The sequence below is a fragment of the Erigeron canadensis genome, chromosome 9 (assembly GCF_010389155.1).
Source record: "Erigeron canadensis isolate Cc75 chromosome 9, C_canadensis_v1, whole genome shotgun sequence".
Taxonomy (NCBI): domain Eukaryota; kingdom Viridiplantae; phylum Streptophyta; class Magnoliopsida; order Asterales; family Asteraceae; genus Erigeron; species Erigeron canadensis.
In genome coordinates, this window is record NC_057769.1 from 9,654,807 (window position 1) to 9,680,357 (window position 25,551).

Sequence of the window (25,551 nt, forward strand, 5' to 3'; positions counted from 1 at the left end):
AGTTGATGAACTACAACCCGTCAAGATCGACCCGTTTTAAATGAAAGTTTTGAAACTACTATTGCGCATTTGTGAATTGTGACGCGGCAACCCCCACCCCAAACAAGTAAAACAAGCTGCTTGATTCATGGGTCCCATTGTTAGGTCGAGCTTAACTTCATCGAACACTATTATTTCTCGTCTTCAACACAAATATAGCTTATACGAACATATATATTGTTCTGTTCTTCTTAACATTTATTAAATTTAACCTAAAGTCCTTTGATAAAAAAGTTTATGAAAGAACAAAATCTTGCAAGGAAATTAAAAGAATAATTAGAGAAATATACTTTTATTTTTTTTAGATTTAATTTTAATTCAAAGTTAATACGGAGTACTAATATTACCATGATAGCCGAATTACAATTACCTTATAAGCAATGAATGAATTGATATGATCATTTAATCTTATTATAACGATCGATTCATTTTTTTTTTCCTTTCTAAAAGACAATGTCAATAAAAGTTACAAAGATTTTACAAGATTTTATACTATTTTATGACTAAAATATCGGCTATATATTCTTGACCATTTATTAATAACTATTATTTACTAGCATTCACCCCTGATGCGGAGTTCAAATTTTTCGCATGCACCGGCCAATATGTCGTGAATACAATCGTTATTGCTTCTGTTGTTGGGCATGCGTTTAACAGGTTATTACATTTATAAATGATTTGTACATTAAACAACTTTTGATGCATGTAATAACTTATTATACATAGCCCCGGGGCTATGTTTATCATTTCCCTAAATGTAATTATATTTTGTGGAAGAATCTGTTGTTTATCCGAATGCTAAAATGTATAATAATATGTCGTGTAATACATATTTGTGATTTCATAATTAATTAAAATTAATAATAGATAAATTAAAATATAAAATTTAGTAAATTGTAAAAAAAAAGGAAGGTTTGACTAAATATATAATTAAAGTAAATATTGATAATAATTTAAGATAGAATTGTCATTGAGCATATCCAAATTGTGTAATTTTCAACATAGAGTAAATAATAACCAAAGAATTGTTAACTAAGTATAAAATGCTTCTTTTACTCTTGTTTCACCACCAACCACAAAGAAAAAAGGAAAAGAAAAAATGTACATAAAACTCAATATATACATACATACATATATATATATATATATATGGGAAATGTTAGGTAAAGCATGCAGTACCTATCTTAAGTAAAGCAGGGGGTGATTATGTAAAATTCAGAGGGAGTTTATGTAAAATTCAGGGGGGGTTATGTATGTTTATTAAATTCAAAGGTTTAATATGTAACTTTTTTTTAATGTGGCAGTACCTAAGCTTATGTAAAGTCTGCAGTACGGATCATTTTCCCATATATATATATATATATATATATATGATTTTAAGGTGTTCTCACCGTTCTTATTTTAAATTTGTTCTTATTTGATTGTCCCTATATATATATATATATATATATATATATAATGGTTATGTAATTAAACGTGAAGTTGTCCAAATTCATGTTTTAAGCTATGTTGTTTATGAGTTCACCACCACTCCTACTACTTCTCTTAGTGTTTGATGATGAACCTATTCCTTCTATGTTGATTTTGAAGATGAGATTTTATTGCTTTTAGAGACAAAATATAGATATAGAGGTGGTCGAATCTTGTGGTGGCTTTTGGTGGTGACATTTACACTAGAACTTTATAAGAATTAAAACATCACAATATAAACTTAATCAAACAAAACTCCATCCACTCAGGTAATCTAACACTAAATTATGATAATTTATTTAGTTATAGTACAAGAAAATAAAGAGAAAATTATTTCTTGCATTAATAATCAATTGTGAAGGGAATGGACTATAGAGTGGTGTCAAAACTCCCACCCCTTAATGTCAATGTTACAAGGATGATAACAAGTGCAAGTCCAAAACCCCGTGCACTTGCCCTCTGAACCAGGTCCAAACTTTTCTATACACGTTATTTTACAATCATCTTTAATACATCCGAGAGGATAAGTAAATTTTTTCTTTCAAGTGTTTCCAAGCACCATCTCAATACCTATAAATGTATCAAAGAATGTATGTTTCGTTAAAACATATACTCGTATTAGTATATATATTATTATATTTCACATTTATGTTTATGCTTTCAAAAGAAGAGATAGACTCATAAAATTACCTATGATCATGAGAAAGAAAAGAAAAGATATTGAAACCAAGGACTTTTCATATTGTTTCTCTAGTTGATAAATTATGTGGTACATGTCTACATTATGTATATATACACATATATATAATTAATACAACCAATTTTAAGATAGGAGTATAGTGAGAATATTTAAAAATTTCATTTTAATGCATTAAAAGTTCATAAAATGACGTGTGTGTTTTGTATATTATTGTTATCTAAGTGTTTAACAACATTGATCCGTTAAAACCGAGAAAATCACGTTTTATGTTTCATGCATCCATTTTGGATGTGCATCAAAGTTAAACAATAATTTATATTTAAATGTTTATTTTATGAAAATCTGCATCGACGCATCTATGTATTAGTGTTTTTTTTTTAGATTTAAATGCATCACTTTGATGAATTTGAGGTGCAATAGCATTAATTTTAAAGTGTTCTCATTAATTTTAAAGTCACTAAATATATTATTTTTAAGGAATTAAGAAAACTATCAGGCTAAAATTTAAGATAATACATCACTTTTCTAACATAAAGTACAAGGTTAAGGTATTACGAAAACCCAAATTTTATTAAGAATTTTGAAAAACGATGGATGGTATTGATGAATGACCGTAAACAATTTTATCTAATATATACTAAACTATTCTATAAAGCAAACTATTTCATTTTTTTAAGTAATTATTATAAGATTTTAAAATGACCATATTATCTCTCTTCTTTATTCATTAATTTAAACATTTTCACCTATTTACCTATAATACTCTTAATAAAATAAATTACATCATAGATCCTCCAACCCTAAAGAACCATATTAACATCTCTTACATCAATTAGTTTACATTTACCACCATGCCACCACCACGTCACCGTCGCACATCACCGCCACACCGTCGTCGCTACCACTATCACTGCCGTATCGCACTGACATCCGTCTAGCTTTTGTACATATATAAATTGTTTAATAAATGAATTAGTAATTAAAGAGGGGTAAATAGAAAATAAATTAGGAGAAAGACAGACATTTATTAAGAAAACTAGTAAACCTTTGACTTTTATGTATTCATTAAAATTACTAGAAGATATCCCCACAATATGGTGAAGGCGACGGTATCATGGTGGTACTGGTGACTAGTCAACAAATAATATATGTAATTAAATATAAAAAAGTAATTTATGTTAAAAAAATAGTGTAAGTGAAATTATTTTAAAAAGTATTAAATAAGAATGTTACTTCTTTTAATACTCTCAAGATTAAAAAGTTATGAAATCTTTACAAGAAGATGTTTGATTATTATTAATAAATACAATCTCCCATAACTATAAAACAACTCTTTAAATTCATTTCTAAAAAAGCTATAACCCTTGAATGAAAATTAAAATTAAATTTTAACCCTTAAATTATTTGCTTACATCACTTACCTTTTTTAAATTTGTTCCTTAAATTTACTAAGTAAATACTAGATTACATACCTTATAAATTATTTAACATTGAGTTGATATGAAATTATTTCTTACGAGAGCAAATACTCGCGCGTTATGGCGGTAAGATGGTGAGGTGATACCTAGGTCATAGAGTATGATAGGTTATAGGAGTTGATATGTCATAGAGTATGATAGTCAAATGTCTTAGCCGTACGGGCTCCGCCCTCAGATTTAAAAATTTGTCGAAAGTATATCGAATGACATCTCTAATGAAAGAGACATGAAATTTTAAGAACACCCATACAGTTTTTATAATTTATCGATGTACGGTTTTTGAGATAAAAGATTTTGAATGAATTGGAGGAATAAATGATTTATGAATGGGAGAGAAAAAAGATGATTGGTTGAGATTTGAGTAAAGAGAAATGGTATTATAGTTATTTTAGATAAATATAGAATATATAGGAGGGGCATTTTGGGGAAGTACTTAAAATCAATATTAAAAATTTCAAGTTCAATGTTGAAAATCTAGAAAAAATCTGCTTTATAATATAGTATAGATATATGAATGTGGTATATTATCTATAGATTAATAGATTAGTTAGATAATAACTAAAGAAAACTTCAGTATTTATCTATTTTATTTTTATGCATGCTTAAAGATGATTATTCTTATTGATATATATATTAAGAAAATAAATATATATTTTATATAGATAATGATGCATAATATTTATGTTCATGATATATCAAATATATTACCTAAACTTATTTTATCTTTATGAAACAGTACCATTTCGTTGATACCAAAAGTTTGGGTATGTTTTGGAAATTTTTTAAAAATCAAATTAAATATCTTTATTTATTTATTTTTAAATAGTTAGTTTATAACTTTTTATTTATTTGTCTCATATTAGATTTTGACATACATATGAACTAAATTATATCTCACGTAATACGTGGATATATAATTAATAAAATATTAATGTTTCATGATATTGTATATTGACAAATTGTAAATAAAATGCATAGAAAAACAATAATGTTATATTTGCTTACATATATTTAAATGAGTTTAAATATATATATATATATATATATATAAAAGAATTGGCACGGTGTAGATTAAAAAAAAGATATTTAAGCGATCAATTATTCTAATCTTCATACGTAACAAACATAGGGGCTTCAAATTTGTAATTATATTACTCATCTATTAACAACTTTATTTGCATATTAGAATTTTCATGAAACAAAAAAAAAATACAAAAAACTATTAATATATTTAATTTCATATACGGAATCTAAGTATTAGGGGTGTGAAAAAAACAAACCAAAAACCAAAAAAACCATGAAAACCAAATAATTCAAATTTCAAATAGAAAAAACCAAACAATAAAAAAATCAATGGTTTTTTTTATTTTCTGAAAACCGAAAATTATAACTTTGTATTCATATGAAAAACATAACCAACCAAACCAAACCGAAACAAAGATATATATTGTTTATATTATTTTATATTTGTACTATTTTACTATTTTAACAAACATAAATAAAAGATATAAAAGATGTTAAAAAATGGTGATGCTGTTATTTTTATAAATTTTATCTTTTGATTATTTGAAATATCTTTTATTACGTTATATAATAAAAATATATATGAAGTCATAATTTAATATATATAAAGTCATAATTTAAAATAACAATAATAAAAAAATTTTAAAAACTTATTTTAAAAAAGACAATATAAATTAGTAATTATTTTTAATTAAAATATCATTAAATAAATTAGTTTTTATAACTATAAAATGTAGACAAATACTTTCCATAATTAATGACAATATTTGAATTTATTAAATTAGAACTAAAATTTCAAAACGTTATAAAAGGTACATAACATCAGCAGTTTGATTTAATGGCTCTAATTAAACGTTGAACTTTATCCAAGGGATCAAACTTCTCCATTTTAAAATTGAGGCTTCTCTTTTATATATATTTAGAGATTTAGAGATGAACATAACATACTATTATCATACAAGTAAATGTCAAAATTTTGATGTGTTCATATGTTATGATTTAATTGGATCACTATGTTTATTTTAGTTATTGTTTACATTTTAGTCTTTTAAAGCGACTAGGAGTATGCCCATGCAATACACGAGAACCAAACGTGTTCCAAATTCTAACAATTAAGGACACGTGACTAAAATGTTGGAGTGATAATGACCAACATCTATAATGATTGTGTTAGAGAGGAAGTTATAATTATATTATGCTCTAAAGTTGGTTTTTCATCTAAATTAGTTTTACATCTGTTGTGATGTTGTGTATTTAATTTGAAATATTATAATAAATTTTGGTTTAAATTAATTTTAATTTGTTTTGACTAATTGATTTTGCACTAAATGCTATTAAAATAGTAAGCACATGTATTTATAAATTAAAATTTTAAATAATTTTTTAAGACATAAATAATGTTAGATTTGGGTTAAGTAGGTTTTTTGCAGGTTACTTTTATGTATAATTTTAAATTATATATTTTTCTTTTAACATGCCAGATTAATTATTTCATATTTCATGGTTTAATGTATATATATTATTATTGTGCTTATTGATTCATAATGAGTTAATTTCAAAAATCGTCCTTCTAGTTTTATCAAAAAATCACGTTTCATTCTTTATACTTCAAAATGACGCTGGTAGTTTTTTATACGCGGATAATGGTCACATTTCGTCCTTTAGTCGACCGTATAAAGGACGAAACGTGACCATCATCCGCTAGATTAAAGGACGAAACGTGACCATTATCTGCGTATAAAGGACTACCAATGTCATTTTGAAGTTTAAAGGATGAAACGTGATTTTTTGGTAAAACCACAAGGACGATTTGTGAAATTAACTCTAGATAATTATATAAATATTGAATATGTTTTATCAATAGTTATGTGTAGTATTATTAAACATTAAAATGTCATTAGTTAGATATGTTCATCCCGCGTATTACGCGAGATAATAATCTAGTATAATATAAAGTAGTCATCAAATCAAATAAATATGTATATTATAATAATATATTTTTATAACTCGGTAAATCTTTTATTATTAACATTTTTTTTTCCAGATATATAATAATATTTAATGACTTTAGCCATTGTAATGTAAATTTGATTTGTCATTTTTATTATTAAAACATAATAATATATTTATCTTACATATTATAGGGAAAAATATCTAGTTTATTGTTAATGTATAAAGTTTCATAAATATATACATTAGAATTATGGTTAACCATACCAAAATTATTTGACTTATAATGCATATAAAACATGTTCATCTAATCAAAATCAGTTAACGATGACTAATCCAATCCAATCCAAAACTTATCAAATTTGATTAATCCAATCCAAAACTGCATAATAGCCTCTTAAAATAATAATTAAACACTCATATTCATGTTTAAACTTGAAATCTCCAATAAATGAAAATTCTCTTACTCTTTAAACTATTAAACCAAAAACACTCATATGCAGGGATATTTAGCCTCGAGCTTTCAAAACAAATTATGTGTTTTGAAAACTGCATTTAAAAAAACATAATTATTTTTTCAGCTAAACCATTTTTAAATTAATTTTAATTTACAAATGTAATAATCAAATACTTGCGTCAAAAATTTTAATTCATTTTAGCTAACCATTAATGAATATATATATATACACAAAAATTAGTAAAAAGTAGGTAGAAAAACATGCATCGAAAATTTGACCATTTACAAATTCACCTAATTTATAGCACACCTTTTATAACAAAACAAACAAAAGCAAGGACCATTTTCAAACAATACTTGATACTTGAAGGACTAGATTGTTACATATAGTAACTACTACTACTACCAGAGGCTTCCATTCCATGCTCTTTTCTTCTATACTTTGTCATTCCCATTACGGAAACAAAACACAGAGACACAAACCTTAAAATCAAAATAAAATAAAATCTTGAATCAATCAAAAGTAAACAAAAAAAAAAAAGGAAAGAAAATGGGAAGCAACACAACATGGAAGTTAAAAGATCACCCGAAATTACCAAAAGGAAAGATGATTGGCGTAGTTGTTTTAGATGGGTGGGGGGAAGCCTCTCCTGATCAATATAATTGTATCCATGTTGCTGATACACCCACCATGGATTCCCTTAAAAATGTACACTTTTACATCTCCACCCCCTACTACATATTTATATCTATATCTGTATCATTTTATTTTGTAATCGTTTTTTTTCATTGTTATTTGAAATGTTAGTTTTTTATTTATATTTATTTATGTATGATGATTCAATAGTACTTTTATGAATCTTGATAACTGACCCATTATGGGTGATCATGAGAAAAGGTAAATTGTGTAACCGTATGGTTAAAGGGAATTTTCATTCTTGGGTCGTCAACAGTTTTCATGAAAGTTAAACTACAAAATTAAATTACACCGGTTTTGGGTTGCCAATTTACCTTTAAAACTAAATAAATACATCAAAATAATACTAGAAATACAGAGTTTTATAGATATTGTGGGGTTTCCATGGCCACCCTTGGCCAGCACACTGAATTATAATATATTAATATGTTGTGTCACCTCATGTTAACGTCCTAGAATGATGATTTGATGTATTTATATATGTTGTGTTGTGTAAAGGGTGCACCTGATAGGTGGAGATTGGTGAGGGCACATGGTACGGCTGTAGGGCTTCCCACTGATGATGATATGGGAAACAGTGAAGTTGGGCATAATGCGCTTGGTGCTGGACGGATATATGCTCAAGGGTGTGTCATCTATGTCCCTGCCTGTTAATCCTTTTTCGGTTCTTTTGATAATAATATATTGGGAAACTGTGGATATGTATTTTTGATGGTATCAGGTTAGTTATTAGTAATTAACACAGATTAGGAGTAGAATTTAGTGGTTAAAGTGTGAAACATTGAGAAAATGTGTAACTTTTGCTATTTTTCCACTATCCTCATCTTACCGAATAGTATTATGGCATGTGTGACTATCAGATTGATTTACCTTTCTTTGCAAAATACAAGAGTTCTCTTGTGCTTATAAATATATATAGAGGCTCATCTGGCTCAGATCCTGGGCTAGTAAAGCGAGTCAGCTCTTAAGATTAGTCTGCTCGCAATAGAACATCCATAATTACCACACAAAAAAAAGGTTTCTGACACTTTGTTCATCATTTTGAAAAGTTCCCGATCCTTTTAACCTATCAAAATTGAGCTTTTGAACTCAAAGTTATTTTGACTTTTGAAAGTCAAGTGTGACCATCAATTGACAAGTTGAACCGACTTTATCAGATGTATTTTCGTCAAATATAGATATATAACTATGTTTGGTAATTGATTTGAGGATTGTATTATAAAGTTAATGCTGTTGGATGCATGTTCAGAGGGAAATAAAAGTTTAGCACATAATGCTTATAATTTGTATACTTGTCGTGTCTGTCATAAAATGGTCCATATGTATTGAGTATTGTTTTCGATACTCTGTATCTACTAACCACTTACACATTTCCATTTGTTTCTACTAGTGCAAAACTTGTTGATCTTGCCCTTGCCTCTGGAAAAATATTCGAAGATGAAGGCTTCAACTACATCAAGGAATCTTTCGCAAGTAACACCTTGCACCTTATTGGGTTACTGAGTGATGGCGGTGTCCACTCTCGCCTTGATCAGTTACAGGTACGTACATGGTTATGAACGCTTGTTCAGGTTATCAAATACGAACATGCTTTTTCTTAATAGGTCATCATGTTATTATATTGCAGTTGTTGCTCAAAGGTGCTAGTGAACGTGGTGCCAAGAAGATACGAGTTCACATACTTACTGATGGCCGTGATGTTGTCGATGGTTCAAGTGTTGGATTTGCTGAAACACTTGATAAGGACCTTGCAGATCTACGTGGAAAAGGCATTGATGCACAGGTTGCTTCTGGTGGAGGGCGTATGTATGTCACCATGGACCGTTATGAGGTATTTCTTCAGTGTTCCTGAGGTAGATGTTTTTATTATCTTCAAGGGGTAGTGCTTGCACCACGTTATTATTTATTAATTAACCACTGGGCTAAAGGGCTGAAGGCTTGTGGGTTAACCCAAATGAACTCTTCTGTGCAATCAATATGATGTACACGTATAAAAGTTCACTCTCTTTGTATGATTATTAGAAGTGGCAAATTGACCAGGTCAATCTGGCTGGGTAACGGGTCAAGTTAGGTAATCTTTTGTATGTGGTGGAACTGAACAGTTCGAGTAAACTTAAATACAATTATTTACAAGGTTTGATGCGTTAAAGTACCTGTTGGTTGACTTGAGTCCTTTACATGTTCAATGTATTTGATATGTTCTGCTTTAAAGGGGAAAAAATTACAAGCTTGACCCTGTAGAGAAAAAACATTACCCAGATCAACTCGTTCATGAATAATTGGGTTTCCCACCGCTATTAGAAAATTTTACATGACATATATGAATTTAAACTTCTGCTTTTACATATGTAGAACGATTGGCAAGTCGTGAAGCGTGGTTGGGATGCTCAGGTCCTAGGTGAAGCCCCACACAAATTTAAAAATGTTGTTGAGGCTGTCAAGAAGCTACGGGAAGCTCCCAATGCTAATGACCAATACTTGCCACCATTTGTCATTGTTGACGAGAGTGGGAAGCCTGTGGGTCCCATAATGGACGGTGATGCTGTTGTCACATTCAATTTCCGAGCAGATCGTATGACAATGCTTGCACAAGCTCTTGAGTATGAGAAGTTCGATAAATTTGATAGAGTGCGGGTCCCCAAAATCCGATATGCTGGAATGCTTCAATATGATGGGGAGTTGAAGCTTCCAAGTCATTACCTTGTTTCTCCTCCGCTGATAGAGAGGACATCTGGTGAATATCTTGTGAATAATGGTATCCGCACCTTTGCTTGCAGGTTAGAAATAATAAATTTTGACACACTTATATTTTTGTGAAAATACTTGTCACACCCCAAGATCATGTGGTTAAGTGTTTATAAATTTCGTTCAAACTTTTTGGAATTGTGCTGAATTTCTGTACATGTTTAGACTGGCGATTCAGCTTCCCTCTCGACTCTTAAAAGGGTGAAGATGTTAGCAATTTATCATGGCGAATTTCTGCATAAAAGGCAGAACTTGAGCCCTAATAAATGTATAAGTTTGACTCGTTTCCTGAATCATTGTGGGATGTATATATAATTTGACACTTTAGTTTCTTCTTGAACTCTGTTGGTCCTCAATACTTTAAGGATGACATTTTTGTTTTATAGTGAGACAGTCAAATTTGGTCATGTCACATTTTTCTGGAATGGGAACCGATCTGGATACTTCAATTCAGAATTGGAGGAGTACGTGGAAATTCCAAGTGATAGTGGAATTACCTTTAATGTCCAGCCAAAGATGAAGGCTTTGGAGATTGGTGAGAAGGCCCGTGATGCTATCCTCAGTCGCAAGTTTGACCAGGTATAGTTTGGTAGGCATATCTCTATTTACATATCTAGTATCAGTCTATTTGGATTTTAGGTCTAGATGGGTTAGTGTCAAAATGGGTGGTTTTTATTCATGCAGGCTGAATCAGTTGGCATAGACTCAAAACTGTTTGTGTCGTGTATGTGTGTGTGTGTGTGAGAGAGAGAGAGAGAGATTATATTTTATGTTCTATATAATGTTTTGTTAAATATGATCACAAATAGCATATTGCTTTGAGATTAATATAATATTTTGATGGTTGATATTGGGGATTTAATGTAGTAAGTTTACATTGGGCAACTTTTGACCCACTTTTGTTTTAGGTTTTATGTTTCTGTTTCGTATTTTAAAGAAACATCAAATCCCCAATCGAACTATTGATGAGTAAATGGGTCATAAGTCATAATTGCCAACTTAACTCCTTTCATTTGATTGTAGGTAAGGGTGAATATACCAAATGGTGACATGGTTGGCCATACTGGTGACATTGAGGCTACTATAGTGGCCTGCAAGGCTGCTGATCAAGCTGTTAAGGTAATAAACTTTACGGCTGTTCAAATTTAATACAGTATATCTTAACCCCAAAACTGCTTAGACAGCCATATTATAAGTTTACTGTAGCATGTCAGTTTTATTATAGTGCTGAAGCTCCTACTATTTTGGCTATGGTTAACATTTATATTTTCCAAGTGAAGTCTCCATCCAAAATCCATCTTTTAGCAGGCTGTCATGTATAAATTACTAGATAAGTAATAATTTTATATTTAGGAGGATTTATCGTTTTCCATTTTGTAATATTGCAGATGATCCTTGATGCAATAGAACAAGTTGGTGGAATTTATGTGGTGACTGCGGATCATGGTAATGCAGAGGACATGGTGAAGAGAAACAAGAAAGGGGAGCCAATTGTTGACAAGGATGGCAAAGTTCAGATCCAAACATCACACACTCTTCAACCGGTAAGCCACTATATAATTGTTGAAGTTTTAAGTCATTATAGAAGTATGTTCAGTTCACAACATGTATTATATCGAATGAGTGGCACAAACGACTAGGAATGACGGGTTGGGTAAACAGGCAATGTTTTTAATACAGGCCTAAACAGTTCTGACCAATCCAAAATCACCTTATTAATTTATCAAGTTATTTGCATACCTGACACTAAACATGATCATGAGGCTATAATGTTAACACTGATATTGGACCGTGTGTAATCAGGTTCCGGTTGCAATTGGAGGTCCTGGATTAGCAGGAGGGGTGAAGTTTCGCAAGGACGTACCGAATGGTGGACTAGCAAACGTAGCAGCAACAGTGATGAATCTGCACGGGTTTGTGGCTCCTGATGATTATGAGACAACTCTTATTGAAGTTGTTGATTAAGCAGAATGGTCGTAAACTTAATTGGCTTATATTATGATTTGATTTCATCTCATTGATGAGGTTGAAGTTTAGTTTAACAATACCACATTTTGAAAACGTTAATCTGAGTTTCCAGGATTCAAATAATCGTGAAACTGTAACCAAACGAACGCATGGTTTCGTCTTTAAGAAAAGGCAAACATTTAATCTTTCATCCTCCAGTTTTATCTTGTCATATTGTCATGTGAAGTTTGTGGTATCCTTTTTTTGTTGACTCGAGTATTTTCTCATGGTCCTTGAAGGCTGTGCTTTCTTTCCACTAACCATTTTTCAGCAAGTTTTTATTTTTCTTCGTAATGAGGTTATCTTCAGTGGTAGATTATATATGTTTAAATTAAATCTGCATTTACAATCTTCTTTTGATTACTGACTAGCTAAGTATCCCGAGTATAACCCAGGAATAGTAATAAAAGTTCTGTAAAAACATATATTTGATATTTAAGTTGTGACAGTCTAGCGGTACTCATAACCTCGTAATACTATATCTTATGTTTCAAATAAATTTAATTAGTTTATTAACCTGTATGATATGCCAAAAGTTTAAAATTATTTTATCATAAAATTACTTATATGATGAAAATATAAAAGTTCTATGTATAAAATATTAGATTTTTCAAAAGAAAATAAAAAAAAAAGACATCAAAAATAACAAAATAAAAATGAAATAAACTTTAATTAGGAATGTGTTTTTGACATCATAAATAAATTAAATAAAAAAGAACTAATTTTAAGAAAAAATTTGAAAGTGACAAATTAGTTATTTTTATAAAATGTGATATCATAACAATTTTATTTTATTTAATATAAAGATTTTTGGGTCTTAAGCAGGGTAGAAAAAGTGAAAGGGAAAAACAAATCATCTATATCTATACTACCAAACCACCTCTCACTACCAAACCACCTCTCACTGACAAGGAACCGATAAGATGAATATAGAAACAATTACATACTCTAGCATTATTTTCTCAAGTGATGTTTTAAAAATGCTTTTAATAACATTATTTACAACTTTTATCTATAAACTCTTAAAATAATTATGTTAATTCTTCTTATATCAATACCCTTTACATCAATAACTTACATTACTACTTTCACCTAAGGGCGGTTCCATGTAATGGCCAACTAGGTCTACGGACCAATGTTAGATCGGAAATTTTTTTAGCAAGCATATAGGAAATTATAATTGGACATATGTTATTCCAGAGTTTGGACCTAGGTAAATTATAAAGAAAGTCTTTTGAAGCATTTGAAGTATAAATATTATAATTAGATACACATCTTAATCTTATCTTAATATATACTATAAGACAGTTGAACTAATGACTTATTAACTAATCAAATTGCTTAATTTTATCAAATTGATTTTCACTTATGTTATCATTTAGATTAACTATAAATTAAAAATCCTAATAATCATTATCCAAATGTATTATTATATTACTATTTATTTTAATTTGTATAAAAAGTCTCATTAATACACACTTTTTTTGTTTTCCATTAATAATTTACACTTTTTAGCCCTGAATACTTAATTTATTTTTATTTTTAACCATCAACTTTAAAACTTATATATATATATATAATTATATGTAACCATCAAATTGAGAGTTTTTATTTTTTTTGTTTTTTTAGAACGACAATATTTATATATTTAATTATTTAATGTTACAATTGTCACTCAAATAGAGTCCTAATTGTTATCAAAGAATATGAAAACAATTCTAATTGACATCTAATTATCATAGGACAGGTGATTGAAAATACACATATTCGTGTTACGGCCTATATCATTATCAAATACATATACATGAATGTCAAGTACAAGATTACAAGCATATTTATATTCTAATTCTTAATTATCTTTCATAATAATATCACATTATGAGTACAACTGGTTTCAAATCATTCTATAATAGGAAAATTATTGTAGTATGTGTCTTGTGGAATGACTACGACAAACAATTTCATTAATATGTCTTAGCTAATAATGGCAGTGATGAACCTGTGATTATTGTATTACAACTTGCAAAGTGTAACACCTAGAACCGTATATCTTCAAAATTATAAGCTTTTATGAATTAAATGTATGAAGATATAATATTGATAATATCGCAACCCCGTATTCATTGTTGGACACGGGTCTAAAATCTAGTATTCTTTTATTCCTATATCTATTAATTATAAAATAAAACAATTTAGAAAAAACACATAGGCTCTTCTTCATCTTAATGGTTCATTAGTAACAAACCTTTAAACTTTTAGAGTTTTTGTCACTCTTTTTCCATATATAGTTCAAAATCTCTAATATTTAAAACACTAAACTTATCTAAAAATTATTCGAATAGTCCTATTGCATAATAATAATAATAATAGCGCAACAACTAATTTGCAAAATTTAAGAGTGGTCATGTGTAAGGACCCAACTCGACTTGACCATTTTTTTTTTTTTTTTACACAAGTTGACTTTAATTGACCAATCCATACTTAGAAAAATTTTTGACAAAATAAAGTGAAAAACTCAAAATGTTCAAATTCAAAATCTAACAAATTAGAACACCTTCATATGTTATAATAAACATATCCTATAAGTTTCAGACCTTAAAAACATCGGATGAAGCTCGGAAAATTTTTGCTCGAAAACAGAGGGACTGCGGCCGCAAGCACGGTCGACCGTGCTTTGCGTCCGTGCTCCCAGAAACTGAACACCAAAATGAAATACTGCAGACGCTGAGCACGGTCAGCCGTGTCTGCGTCTGTACTCTTACTGCACACACACCAAACATCAAATTTGACTATCAACTCAATTTGCAACCTTTTTCAAACTCAAACACAAGTTCCATCACATATCAAATCTGATTTCAAACCTTCACAATGACATAATTTACAACATAACCCAAGAGCTCATTTGATCATACATCATTTACACATCCATATGGGTCGTTTATCCATTTTGACGCTTTTCAAGCCAAAATGACTAAAAACTTAACATGACCACAGATTTTCCCCACCAAAAGAAAATGTTCATCCAAGTCAAAAGCTTGTATCAAGAGCCATAATAGTCAAAGGGATGCTCTACCCAAAATTACCCAAGATGCCAACTTTAGAGATGGCAAGAAACTTCACTTGAACTTCACTCAATCACTTCTTAGCTCTTGCTGCTACCAACGCCTATAAAAGAGTTAAACAACTAAAAGGTAAGCTACGCTTAGTGAATGCATACACATATAATCACAATCTTGTCATTTCAACTTTGTGCATCAAGCACCATATAAGCCTAGCAAGCTAGCCTTTTCATTCATAACAAACATCATACACACATTTTCAACATGGCCATGGACAAAGTGGCTAGTAGGAATTTACCCACCTACTAGCTCTTACATACAATATGACTAGTAGGAATTTACCCACCTACTAGTTCTCACAATCAATCAAATAATGGGTCATAGGAATTTACCCACCTATGACCTCTAATAACAAGAACATGATTATATGTATACACACTCACCTCAAACTTGGCTACTTGACACAATAAGGCTACAATTTCAACAATTCAATCTTCTATACCTATACAAGAATAAACACATACCATCTATGAGTTCCTTGACTCAATTTCCTTACATGAAACTATTTGCATTCATCGATTCTAACACTATGGTGTTTGGCCACTCAACATTTTTCCATCAATTCAAATTCTCATAAAAGAGCTTTATTTCATAATTTCTAGCCAAACACCACAAGATATAAGATTCTTACCAAGGGGGATTTTCATTAACAACATCTCTTTCAATCAAAATATCCATTTATCAATCAAATTTAGTTAGGGTTCTACTTGAACATATCAATAACAAAAATCCCCAAATTCTAGAATCAAGAACCCTAATTTTCAATAACATAATAGAACTAGGGTTATAGAAAATTAATACCTCAAGAATGAGAGACAAGAGTTAGGGCTTTCAATCACAATTCTTCCCCCATTTTCTTCTTAAAATTTCAGCCACCACCCTTCCATACAACCCTCAAATTTTCAATTTCTTATTCAATTGATGGTGATTGTTGTTATTGTTCCAGGATTGAAATTCTTTAATTTGAGTTTTGAAACCTTAATTGCATGAATTGATGGATTGAGAGATGAATTAGTGAGTTTTGAAAGAATGAGTGGGAAAACATGAGTCATAAGACTAAGTGGCTGGCTTTTCTTCCCTGAAGGCCACGTCCCATTTCAATTTTAATGAGTTTAATACCCGCTAGCCACTAAAGTTCCAACTAAATTAAGCCCTTATCTTAAAACAAAAAAACTAGGAAATTAATTTAATGTCAAAACTATGAAAAGGGTTAATTTTCTTTTACCTTAAAATATTGGGGTGTTACATCATGTGATGATGAGAAACAAAACAAGAATTTCCAATAATGAACTGCTATAGTAATAATTGTAAAATAATGAAAACTCATCTTTTTAGTCTTTATAGTTAAAATAGTGGTCGAAATAGAAGTTGAGTTAATGATATGACAAAGTATAACTAAGAAATCTTATGAGAATTTCGCTTAATTGTTGATATGTTCTTTGCAAAAGAACTCGCTTTGCGAAGACCCGACCGTTGGTGAATACGGGGAAAAATTTTTTTTTACCCAAATTAATTAAATTTGGACACGTGTGATTTTCATTCTTGAATCCGCCACTGTTTTCACCACCGTCAATCCATCGTTGCATTGTGTGGGATTTACATTTACTGAAGTAAATACTAATATGAATCAAGTGTTGAAAAGAAAAACAAACATTAAGCTAAAAGGAAGTTAAAAAGTAATATAATTTTAAAAAAAAGGGTAATGGAGGGAACCCTAGCCCCGGTACCACAATTGGATATCCATCGACCCACCCCGTATGAGCCATATGATGCCGGTAAAATACCTCGGTAAAAGTAATATTATTATGTAGGGTTGAAAATGCAATATGTTTAACGGAAGAACTATCATACCTTCACGGTTGAACAACCCAAAAAAAAAAACCCAACAATGTGTGCATTTTAGACCTCCGTTGATAACATTGAATATCGATATTCGCCTATAATCTGATCATCCCCAATGCTAAAAGATGATTTGGGAGAAACCACTCAGTATATCATGAGCCAGAGTTAATCTCCCTCGACTTAATTAGCTTGCAAATCTTTAAAATATCAAATTTCAGATTTCTATCAAGAAGGGGTTCGAGCAAATACTGATCTAATAGTGTTGCTTTTTCTCTCTCGAGTATGTCAAATCAACTTTCTTATGTCTCGAATCCATCCGAATTATCCTTTCTCAAGATCCCCGAGAGCAAAGTTGTAATGTCATAGAAACATTTTAAAACGTTACACGATTTCTTTTATCCTTTCTCATCATTCTGGTGTTAGACAAGTATTAAAATTCATGTCTAGTATATGCACGATCATAGGCCAAAATGAACACTCAAGCATTAGATAGGTATAATTCCTTATAGCTAGTAACTATGTCTTGGCGAGCATGTCTATCACATTTAAGATGAAGACCTGAAATGCATTCAACAAACTTAAACTTCCTTGCGAAACTTCATTTAACAAAATTAACCGACTCTGAAACCTTTTCAATAGCTTCCTTAATCACTTTCAATCCTCTTGTACGATTAATTTCAACACATGTGCTTCACAACGTACACGCATAACATCTCCATAACAAATTAACACATTATATAAACTTTAACGATGCTTCAAAGAGTCGAATAAATGGTAACCGTTGTTTCTATCATTGTCCAGTGTGATAGTAAAATCCTTTTTTTCCGATGTCCCAATCCTTGTAAAAGGTAATTAACCATGCAATCTGCTTATATAGAATCCCTATGAATTGGAGGTATAGCTCGAAAGTTCGAAACCTATTTTTTTCCCCTCAAATCCTAACTTTTATCAACACAATGTATGGGCAGTCAATGCCTTGTAACCGGTCAGTTCGCGCTTACAAGGCAACCGGCCGATTACAAGGCACTGGTTGACCATTTTGTTGATCCAAGTTTGGTTTTGAAAAAAAAAGGATTTAAACTTTGGGAGCTATACCTTCACCTCATACTGGTTCTATTTTAGCGGATCGTGTGGTTAAGTTTTGCAAGGATTGAGGCAATAAAAAAAGAATTCCAGTGTACGTTACACTGGACAATGCAAAGTACAATGACAATTTAGTTGACTCTTTAAAGCATTTTAAAGCTTAATTGTACTGGAAGCTAGGTTATGCATGTACGTATTGGAGCAGCATTTTGATTCTAATGTCGCAGCAGGATCAAAAGTGAGTGAAGAAGCTGTTGAAAGTGTTAAAGAGTCAGTCAGGTTAAATATGTTAGATGAAGTTTTCTTCAATGTGGTACGTAGACATGTTCGCCAAGACATGGTTGATTACTACATGGAATTATAGGTGTATCTCGCTTGACTGTTCATTGGCCTATGATCATGCATATGGGAGCTTGCAAGTACTAGACACGAGTTTTAATTAATATTTGACCAAAAGAAGAATGGGAAGGATAAAGGAAATGACAACGTTTTAATTTGAAACCTTAATTTCTATGACATTATAACTTAATTTGTTCTCGGGAAGCTTGGAAAGCTGGAGGTATCCTTTTTAACTTGTATTTTCAAAATGTTTGGAAAATTCAACCACTCACTAACAAAAGGTGTCAAGTTAATTTAGACGAGGTTATAACTTATAAGTAATATATATGGCTAAGGCATGAAAGTAAATTTTGACAAGTATTTAGCCGATCGAATACATACAGTATAATTTTGGCATGCATTTGCGGTTATATATTTTGGATCCTCAACATATATCAAAGATATAATTATTAATTAATTAGGAAAATTACCATATCGATATTCATATCTATATCCCATCCTTCTTTATCTTCTATATATACTCGATAATCTAAGCCTGATTACTCATAAAAGTTTCGTCTCTCTCTCTCGGATAAATCGTATACGAAATTCGTAAAAACGAAAAGTATAAACAAAAAGGGATTTTGTGGTTCTTAGTTTCCATTCGAAGAGAATAATAAAGTAATTGTTTTGTTTTTGTTATTGTCGAACCGAGCAAAAGGAAAACAAGTGTTTGGGTTTTTTGTGATTCTAAGATCCAGCAAGATCATTCATGGCTAAAGGACTTAATTGGGATGGCTTGGTTAAGTGGACCATCGCAAATTCGGATGGTACTCGAACTCCAAGAAATTTAAGGTACCCTTTTCAAATTTTTAAAGTTTTTTTCTTTGGGAGCTGATTTGCTCAAAGAAAGATTTTGCTATGCACACTGTATAAATTAATAAATGACTTTAATACCCTTAATTATATTTTCATTGAACACCCTCAACCTCTCGACTTTCACTTGTATAGAAATATTGTTTAATAAAAAACTAAATATTTCAACCTTCATAACCCTTTTGATATTTCTGTCGGCGGCATCATCACGGATTAATCCCAACACTTGTAAGTAACATCTCATTAAGATTTAATGGTTCTGTTATTCTACATTTGTGTTCGATTACATATACTATATTGTTTTACTTATGAACGATCTGTTTACTTCATTATATGCATAAATAATTGTTGTTCTATATGGTTTTTTATCTGCTGGAATGAAGGTATCATAGAAAACTTTTATATATATATATATATATATATTATAATATGAGTTAATTACTGAAATGGTACCTCACGTTTGCGCCATATTACTGGTTTCATACCTTTCCTTTCGAAATTACGCTGATCATACCCAACGTATGCAAATCTTCACTTGGACCATACTGGAGGCTAACGTCGTCAGTTGGCCGTTAAAACCTTACGTGACTTGCACGTGAGGGGTAAATATGTAACATCGCGTTTCCTAATACTGAAATGGTACCTAACGTTTGCACGATATTGCTGGTTTCATACCTATATGTTTCTTAATTACTTAAATGGTACCTAATGTTTAGTTATTAATTTATTTATTTTTTTAATTTGTTTTATTTTTCTTTTATAAAAGTTCTCCAAAACTTGTTACAACTTAATGAAAATAGTCAAAATATACTTATAATCCACTCAAAAATAATACCAAAGAGCTATTTCATAACAAAATATAAGTTTTAAAGTTCACAAATAACCAAAAATAGCAATAAAGTGTAATAAAACAATTTTAAAAAAAATTACGAGGAAATTTTTTTTTTTTTGAAAAAATTCCGGAAATACCGCAATGGTAATACCAGAAATACAAGTCAGTATTTACTGCGACACGAAGCTTAAAGCAATGTTTTAAATACCCGTAAATACCGGCTGATATTTGGTATTCCTGGATTTTTCTGGTATTACCATTGCGGTAATATCACATATATCTTTCATATTATATTCTTCAAAATATCACTTTAATCTTTTATAACCATTTGTTTTCATTAGGTAATTTGACTCCTTGTACCGGTCATTTTATGGCAACGATGGGTCTTCCATGTGCTCACAAGATTAAAAGTTGAAAAGGGATGATAATTCCAATGGATCTCATTCATCCACAATGAAGGATTGACACATTATCTCTTCATTCTGAAGATGACTCACACAACGATGGTGAAAACAGTTTTGATAAGTTGATTGATGCATTGCGTGCAAAGTACCAAGTGTGGCCCTTACACAAAAAAGATCTTGTTACTTCAATGATTACGAACCTTGTGAATGAACACGAGACGTTATTTGAGCCCGTGTTTCTTTGTTAGTATGAGTGTTGTATAATATAGGTGTTATATATCATCTTTTATTATTCTAATAACTAATATATGTTATGGATGTATATGCAAGTATGCTCATGAGATAATATGGGGATATTGTGATTACATTGTTGTATTATGGTTCAGGTGAACTGTTGTATCATGGGTAAAATTTAAATATAAATATAAGTAGAAACGGAGTATTAGATTATGTAGTCCTTTAGAAAAGCCAGCAAACAATATATCTTTTACGAAAATAAAGCCAAAGTTTGATATGTGTAAGGGGAGTTTTAGTAAAAGTGGATGTAAATTATTTTAGGGGCATTGAAGTCATTTAATAATTTATTTAGTGTGCATAGTATGTTTCTTCTTGAGCAAATCAGCTTCCTTTTTCTTTTTCTATCTTTTTTTCGTTTAAAGATGCTTACTTTATGCCAATGATTTGTTTACATATTATTTATTGATGTTGGTGTCGAAATAAGTCAGTAGATGTTATAAAGATGCAAACTTTAAGATCTGAATCTAATGTTGTTTGTATGAGTTTTTACATTCTCCGTATCTGGTTGGGTTTGGACTATTGATTCTTACGATTGTAGTTAGGTTTGGATATCGATGCTCTGTTTATACTTTATAGTATAGATAGATAGATAGTAAGATAATGTAGATGATGGATGCAAAGGGCATCCAGAGTGACATTTAAATGTTGTGTAACATATTTCATCATAGGTCGGCCTAAATATCAGTGTTCGATTATTTTTGTTTAAGAAGAATCTTAGCTTTGTTCTTCCTTGAGTTATCTTGAAATCTCAAGTTTAATGGCCTTAAACATTGCCATATTCGGATATCAACACGATAGTTTCAGTACAATTAATGAATTAATGGTAAAAATCAGTTAAGTGGTTTAAGTTTTATGTCCTGCTAATCAACCATCTTTGTTTATATAACATCTGTCCAAGTTTTGATGTTTCTTTTTCTTTTCCTTTATTTACTAATAAGCGAGGAGGAGTGGAAATGGTTAATGGAAGCTATGAAAGCTCAAACTTTTGATGTGGTTAAGCGTATGGAGGAGATTACTAACGTGATGCTAACTCCCGAGAATGTCTTGGAAGAGCAATTTGTTTCATCGACAGATCTAGAAGGTATAATCATCGTATGATCAGTATGTTTCTCCTTGATTCTGTTTTAGTTTTTCTTACTAATGTATTTTTGACTTTATGTTTTTTGTAGATATGTTGGATGAGCTTCAGGATCATGTAGAGTCTATCGATATGGCCAATGGTGAGATTTTATTTTGTTTGTAATATTTGATCTTTCCTATGTTAATCATAATAATCATAAAATCATAAATGTGTTGCTTTTCACTTTGCTTAGATCTTAATTCTATTGGTGGTTTAACCCCTCTGCTGAAATATCTTAGCAACTCCCATGCTAATATACGAGCCAAAGCTTCAGAGGTTCTAAGTACTATCGTCCAAAACAAATCCTAAGAGTCAGCAAATGGTTATGGATGCAAATGGCATGGAACCCTTGCTCACCAATTTCTCTTCTGATGAGGATCTTAGTGTCCGGACGAAGGCACTTGGTGCAATATCCTGTAAGTGGTTTTGTTGTCGTATGATTCCTTAAAATGTCATAAATGCTGTATTGTAATAACTTGTTTGACGTTTAATTGTTAAATTCAGCTTTGATCAGGCACAACAAACCAGGGGTTGCAGCATTCCGACTTGCAAATGGTTATGCTGGTTTGAAAGACGCGTTAAGCTCTGAAAGTGCCAGATTTCAGAGGTATTTATTTGTTTATAACAATAATTTTTTAATGACTTGCATGTACGAACTTTAAGGCGGTGTTTTGTCTTGGAACTGATCACCAAAAGTTGTGATAATCAGTTTTAGTGTTTGGGTAAACTGGTTCTTGCTTTTGGGTAATTTAAGTTCTGGATAGTTAATTTTGTACGGACTGCAACTAAAAATGATTTTTCAAGGATATAAGCAATTAAGCACCGATTTTGAGATGCGTTTATTTCCATTTAACAAAATGTCGCTTCTGCCTCCACAATACTGTTTGGATGTCAATTTATTATACTTTTCTTGAATAGTCGATTCAAATCTAATATAAACAAAAGTTACTTCTTTTTTCTCTAAATGTTTTTGATTATTGATCGTCACATAATCATTTCCAAAAAGCATACTCAAAAATCGTCTCACCGAGGTAAATATATATGGTCGTGTATATTTTGCAATTCCTCTTCTAATTTGGCTCGTGTTTTAAATGTATTGAACTGTAGGAAAGCACTGAATTTGATTCAGTACTTAATCGAAGAGAATTCCAGCGACTGCAGTATATTATCCGAGCTTGGTTTTCCATGCATCTTGACAAACCTGACCACTAGTGAAGATTTAGAAGTACGTGAAGGTGCATTAAGGGGTCTTTATGAGCTTGCTAAAGCAAAAAAGGGAAATTTAGATGGTATTATGCTTGAAGATGACAATATATTGAAACAGGCCCTCCAAGAAAGGATTGGTGCTATCAGCTGTTTAATGTTAGCTGAAGATCTTGCTGCTCTTAGGGATGAAAGACGTCTTTTAGACTCCCTATGGACCTTACACTACAATGAACCATCATCCCTAAAAGTGAAGGGACTCGTGGTTCTTCCGGGTGAGGATTCTGATGCACCACCCCCTGATGTTGCATCCAATGTTTTTACATCTCCCCTTAGAGGTACAAACCGACCAGCTAACAACGTTGCACCTTTGTTACTTGGACATGGTCCTTAAGTGCACAGTGTCACCAATTCTGATCTTCACGGTTTTGGTTTCCATATTCTCAGATTCTGGCTTTACTCGACTTCAGACTCGTCTAAGTTGGTTCTTCCTTTTTTTGTTGGTACATTCACATATGTTATGTTTTTTCTTGTTATTCGGAGGTTTTAATCCATATATCTTAGCCTCCTGGTCTCGAAACACAGTATTAGTTTTTTTGTTGATTATTTGGTGTAACTTCTGACACTTATTGGGTGATGTGTATATGCATTGTTCATACCCGTAAGTACACAAATACATTAAAATCAAGTTTTGACAACACATTGATTAAAATGCGACTAATTACATGCGACAATGTATATATTCTACCGGACAATTTACAAAGCTTCACTACTTGCCACGAATTATTCGAAACTTTATTTTGCATACTCACCTATAGGACAATATCTGGGTGAGGCCAACGCCAAACATGCACTCTTACACCCTACCATGTGTATTGCATACCATTTATAGAAAGGAGGGGTGAATACGGTTCGGTTTGGTTCGGTTTTTGACTAAAACCGAAACTGAACCGTTATAATTCGGTTTTTAAAAACTAAAACCATTGGTTTTCGGTTTTAGTTTTTTCGGTTTGAGTTATTTCGGTTCGGTTTTTCAGTTTTAGTTGGTTTTTAACCACTTGTTGATTGGTTCGAATTGAGCTTGAAAAGTTTATAAGTTTATACCTTATAATTTCACCATACTTAATTTCAACAAGTTTTTAAAACAATATTAGCAACAATAACCTTACAACAATGATGTTTGAGCATGAAATGAGGGCTAAATGACGAAACGGGTGGTTTAACCGTGACAACCATCGCATCTCCTGAATATTCTGTGCAAACCTAATAAGCTCTTCACGAGCCTAAGGTGGAGATGGTTATCCTAGAGCATGATAGATCTGTTTCCTTGCACTCTAGAAGGACACGGAGCATGTTTCTTGAATTATATTTGATATCAGAATTCTAACTAGATTTTGAGATATGATATGAGGGATTTGAATCCTTTGTAATAATGTTTAGTGAAGCCGTATGTGATTCCTTTCTTATTCTTTAATGAGAGAGACATCTCTTTTGTAGCGAGTGATTTTATTTATGGTGTGTTGAAAAAGAATTCATTCTTGTAAAAGTATTTATAGATAAAAATGGATAAGTGTGTATCTATAGAAAAACTGCACCTCCTTGAAGCGACATAACATACATATATATAAGACGGACCAAAGGGTTGTTTTGCCGTGCCCTTGGGCCTTGTTAAAATGTATGTAATGGCATATGTGATCAAGTCGCTCAAGTTTAGACATAAAGAAGGTTTTGAAATATGTTTATGTCTAAACTTACAATCACTTTGAGTAAAGGTCTTTGCTTCCATTACCTCCTAGCCCGTGACTAGTTGTCTTCAAATAACCATTTCGTGAATGTGGCTCTTACAGCCGCCCCTTTTCCAAACCCATTTTTAAGGGTCTAAACTTTACTG

At 31.1% G+C, this 25,551-nt stretch overlaps 1 protein-coding gene and 1 pseudogene across 1 annotated transcript; both read left to right on the forward strand.

Moving 5' to 3' along the window:
* The first annotated feature begins 7,601 nt into the window (after nucleotides 1-7,601).
* Nucleotides 7,602-12,717, forward strand: LOC122581935 (2,3-bisphosphoglycerate-independent phosphoglycerate mutase-like). The gene is made up of 9 exons (XM_043754262.1): nucleotides 7,602-7,826; nucleotides 8,313-8,440; nucleotides 9,205-9,355; nucleotides 9,442-9,645; nucleotides 10,167-10,591; nucleotides 10,946-11,138; nucleotides 11,583-11,678; nucleotides 11,948-12,103; nucleotides 12,363-12,717. The coding sequence occupies exons 1-9, from the start codon at nucleotides 7,668-7,670 to the stop codon at nucleotides 12,522-12,524; spliced, it is 1,674 nt and encodes a 557-aa protein (XP_043610197.1). The 5' UTR covers nucleotides 7,602-7,667; the 3' UTR covers nucleotides 12,525-12,717.
* Nucleotides 12,718-19,600: 6,883 nt separating this feature from the next.
* Nucleotides 19,601-24,288, forward strand: LOC122582931 (annotated as a pseudogene).
* Nucleotides 24,289-25,551: the final 1,263 nt, after the last annotated feature.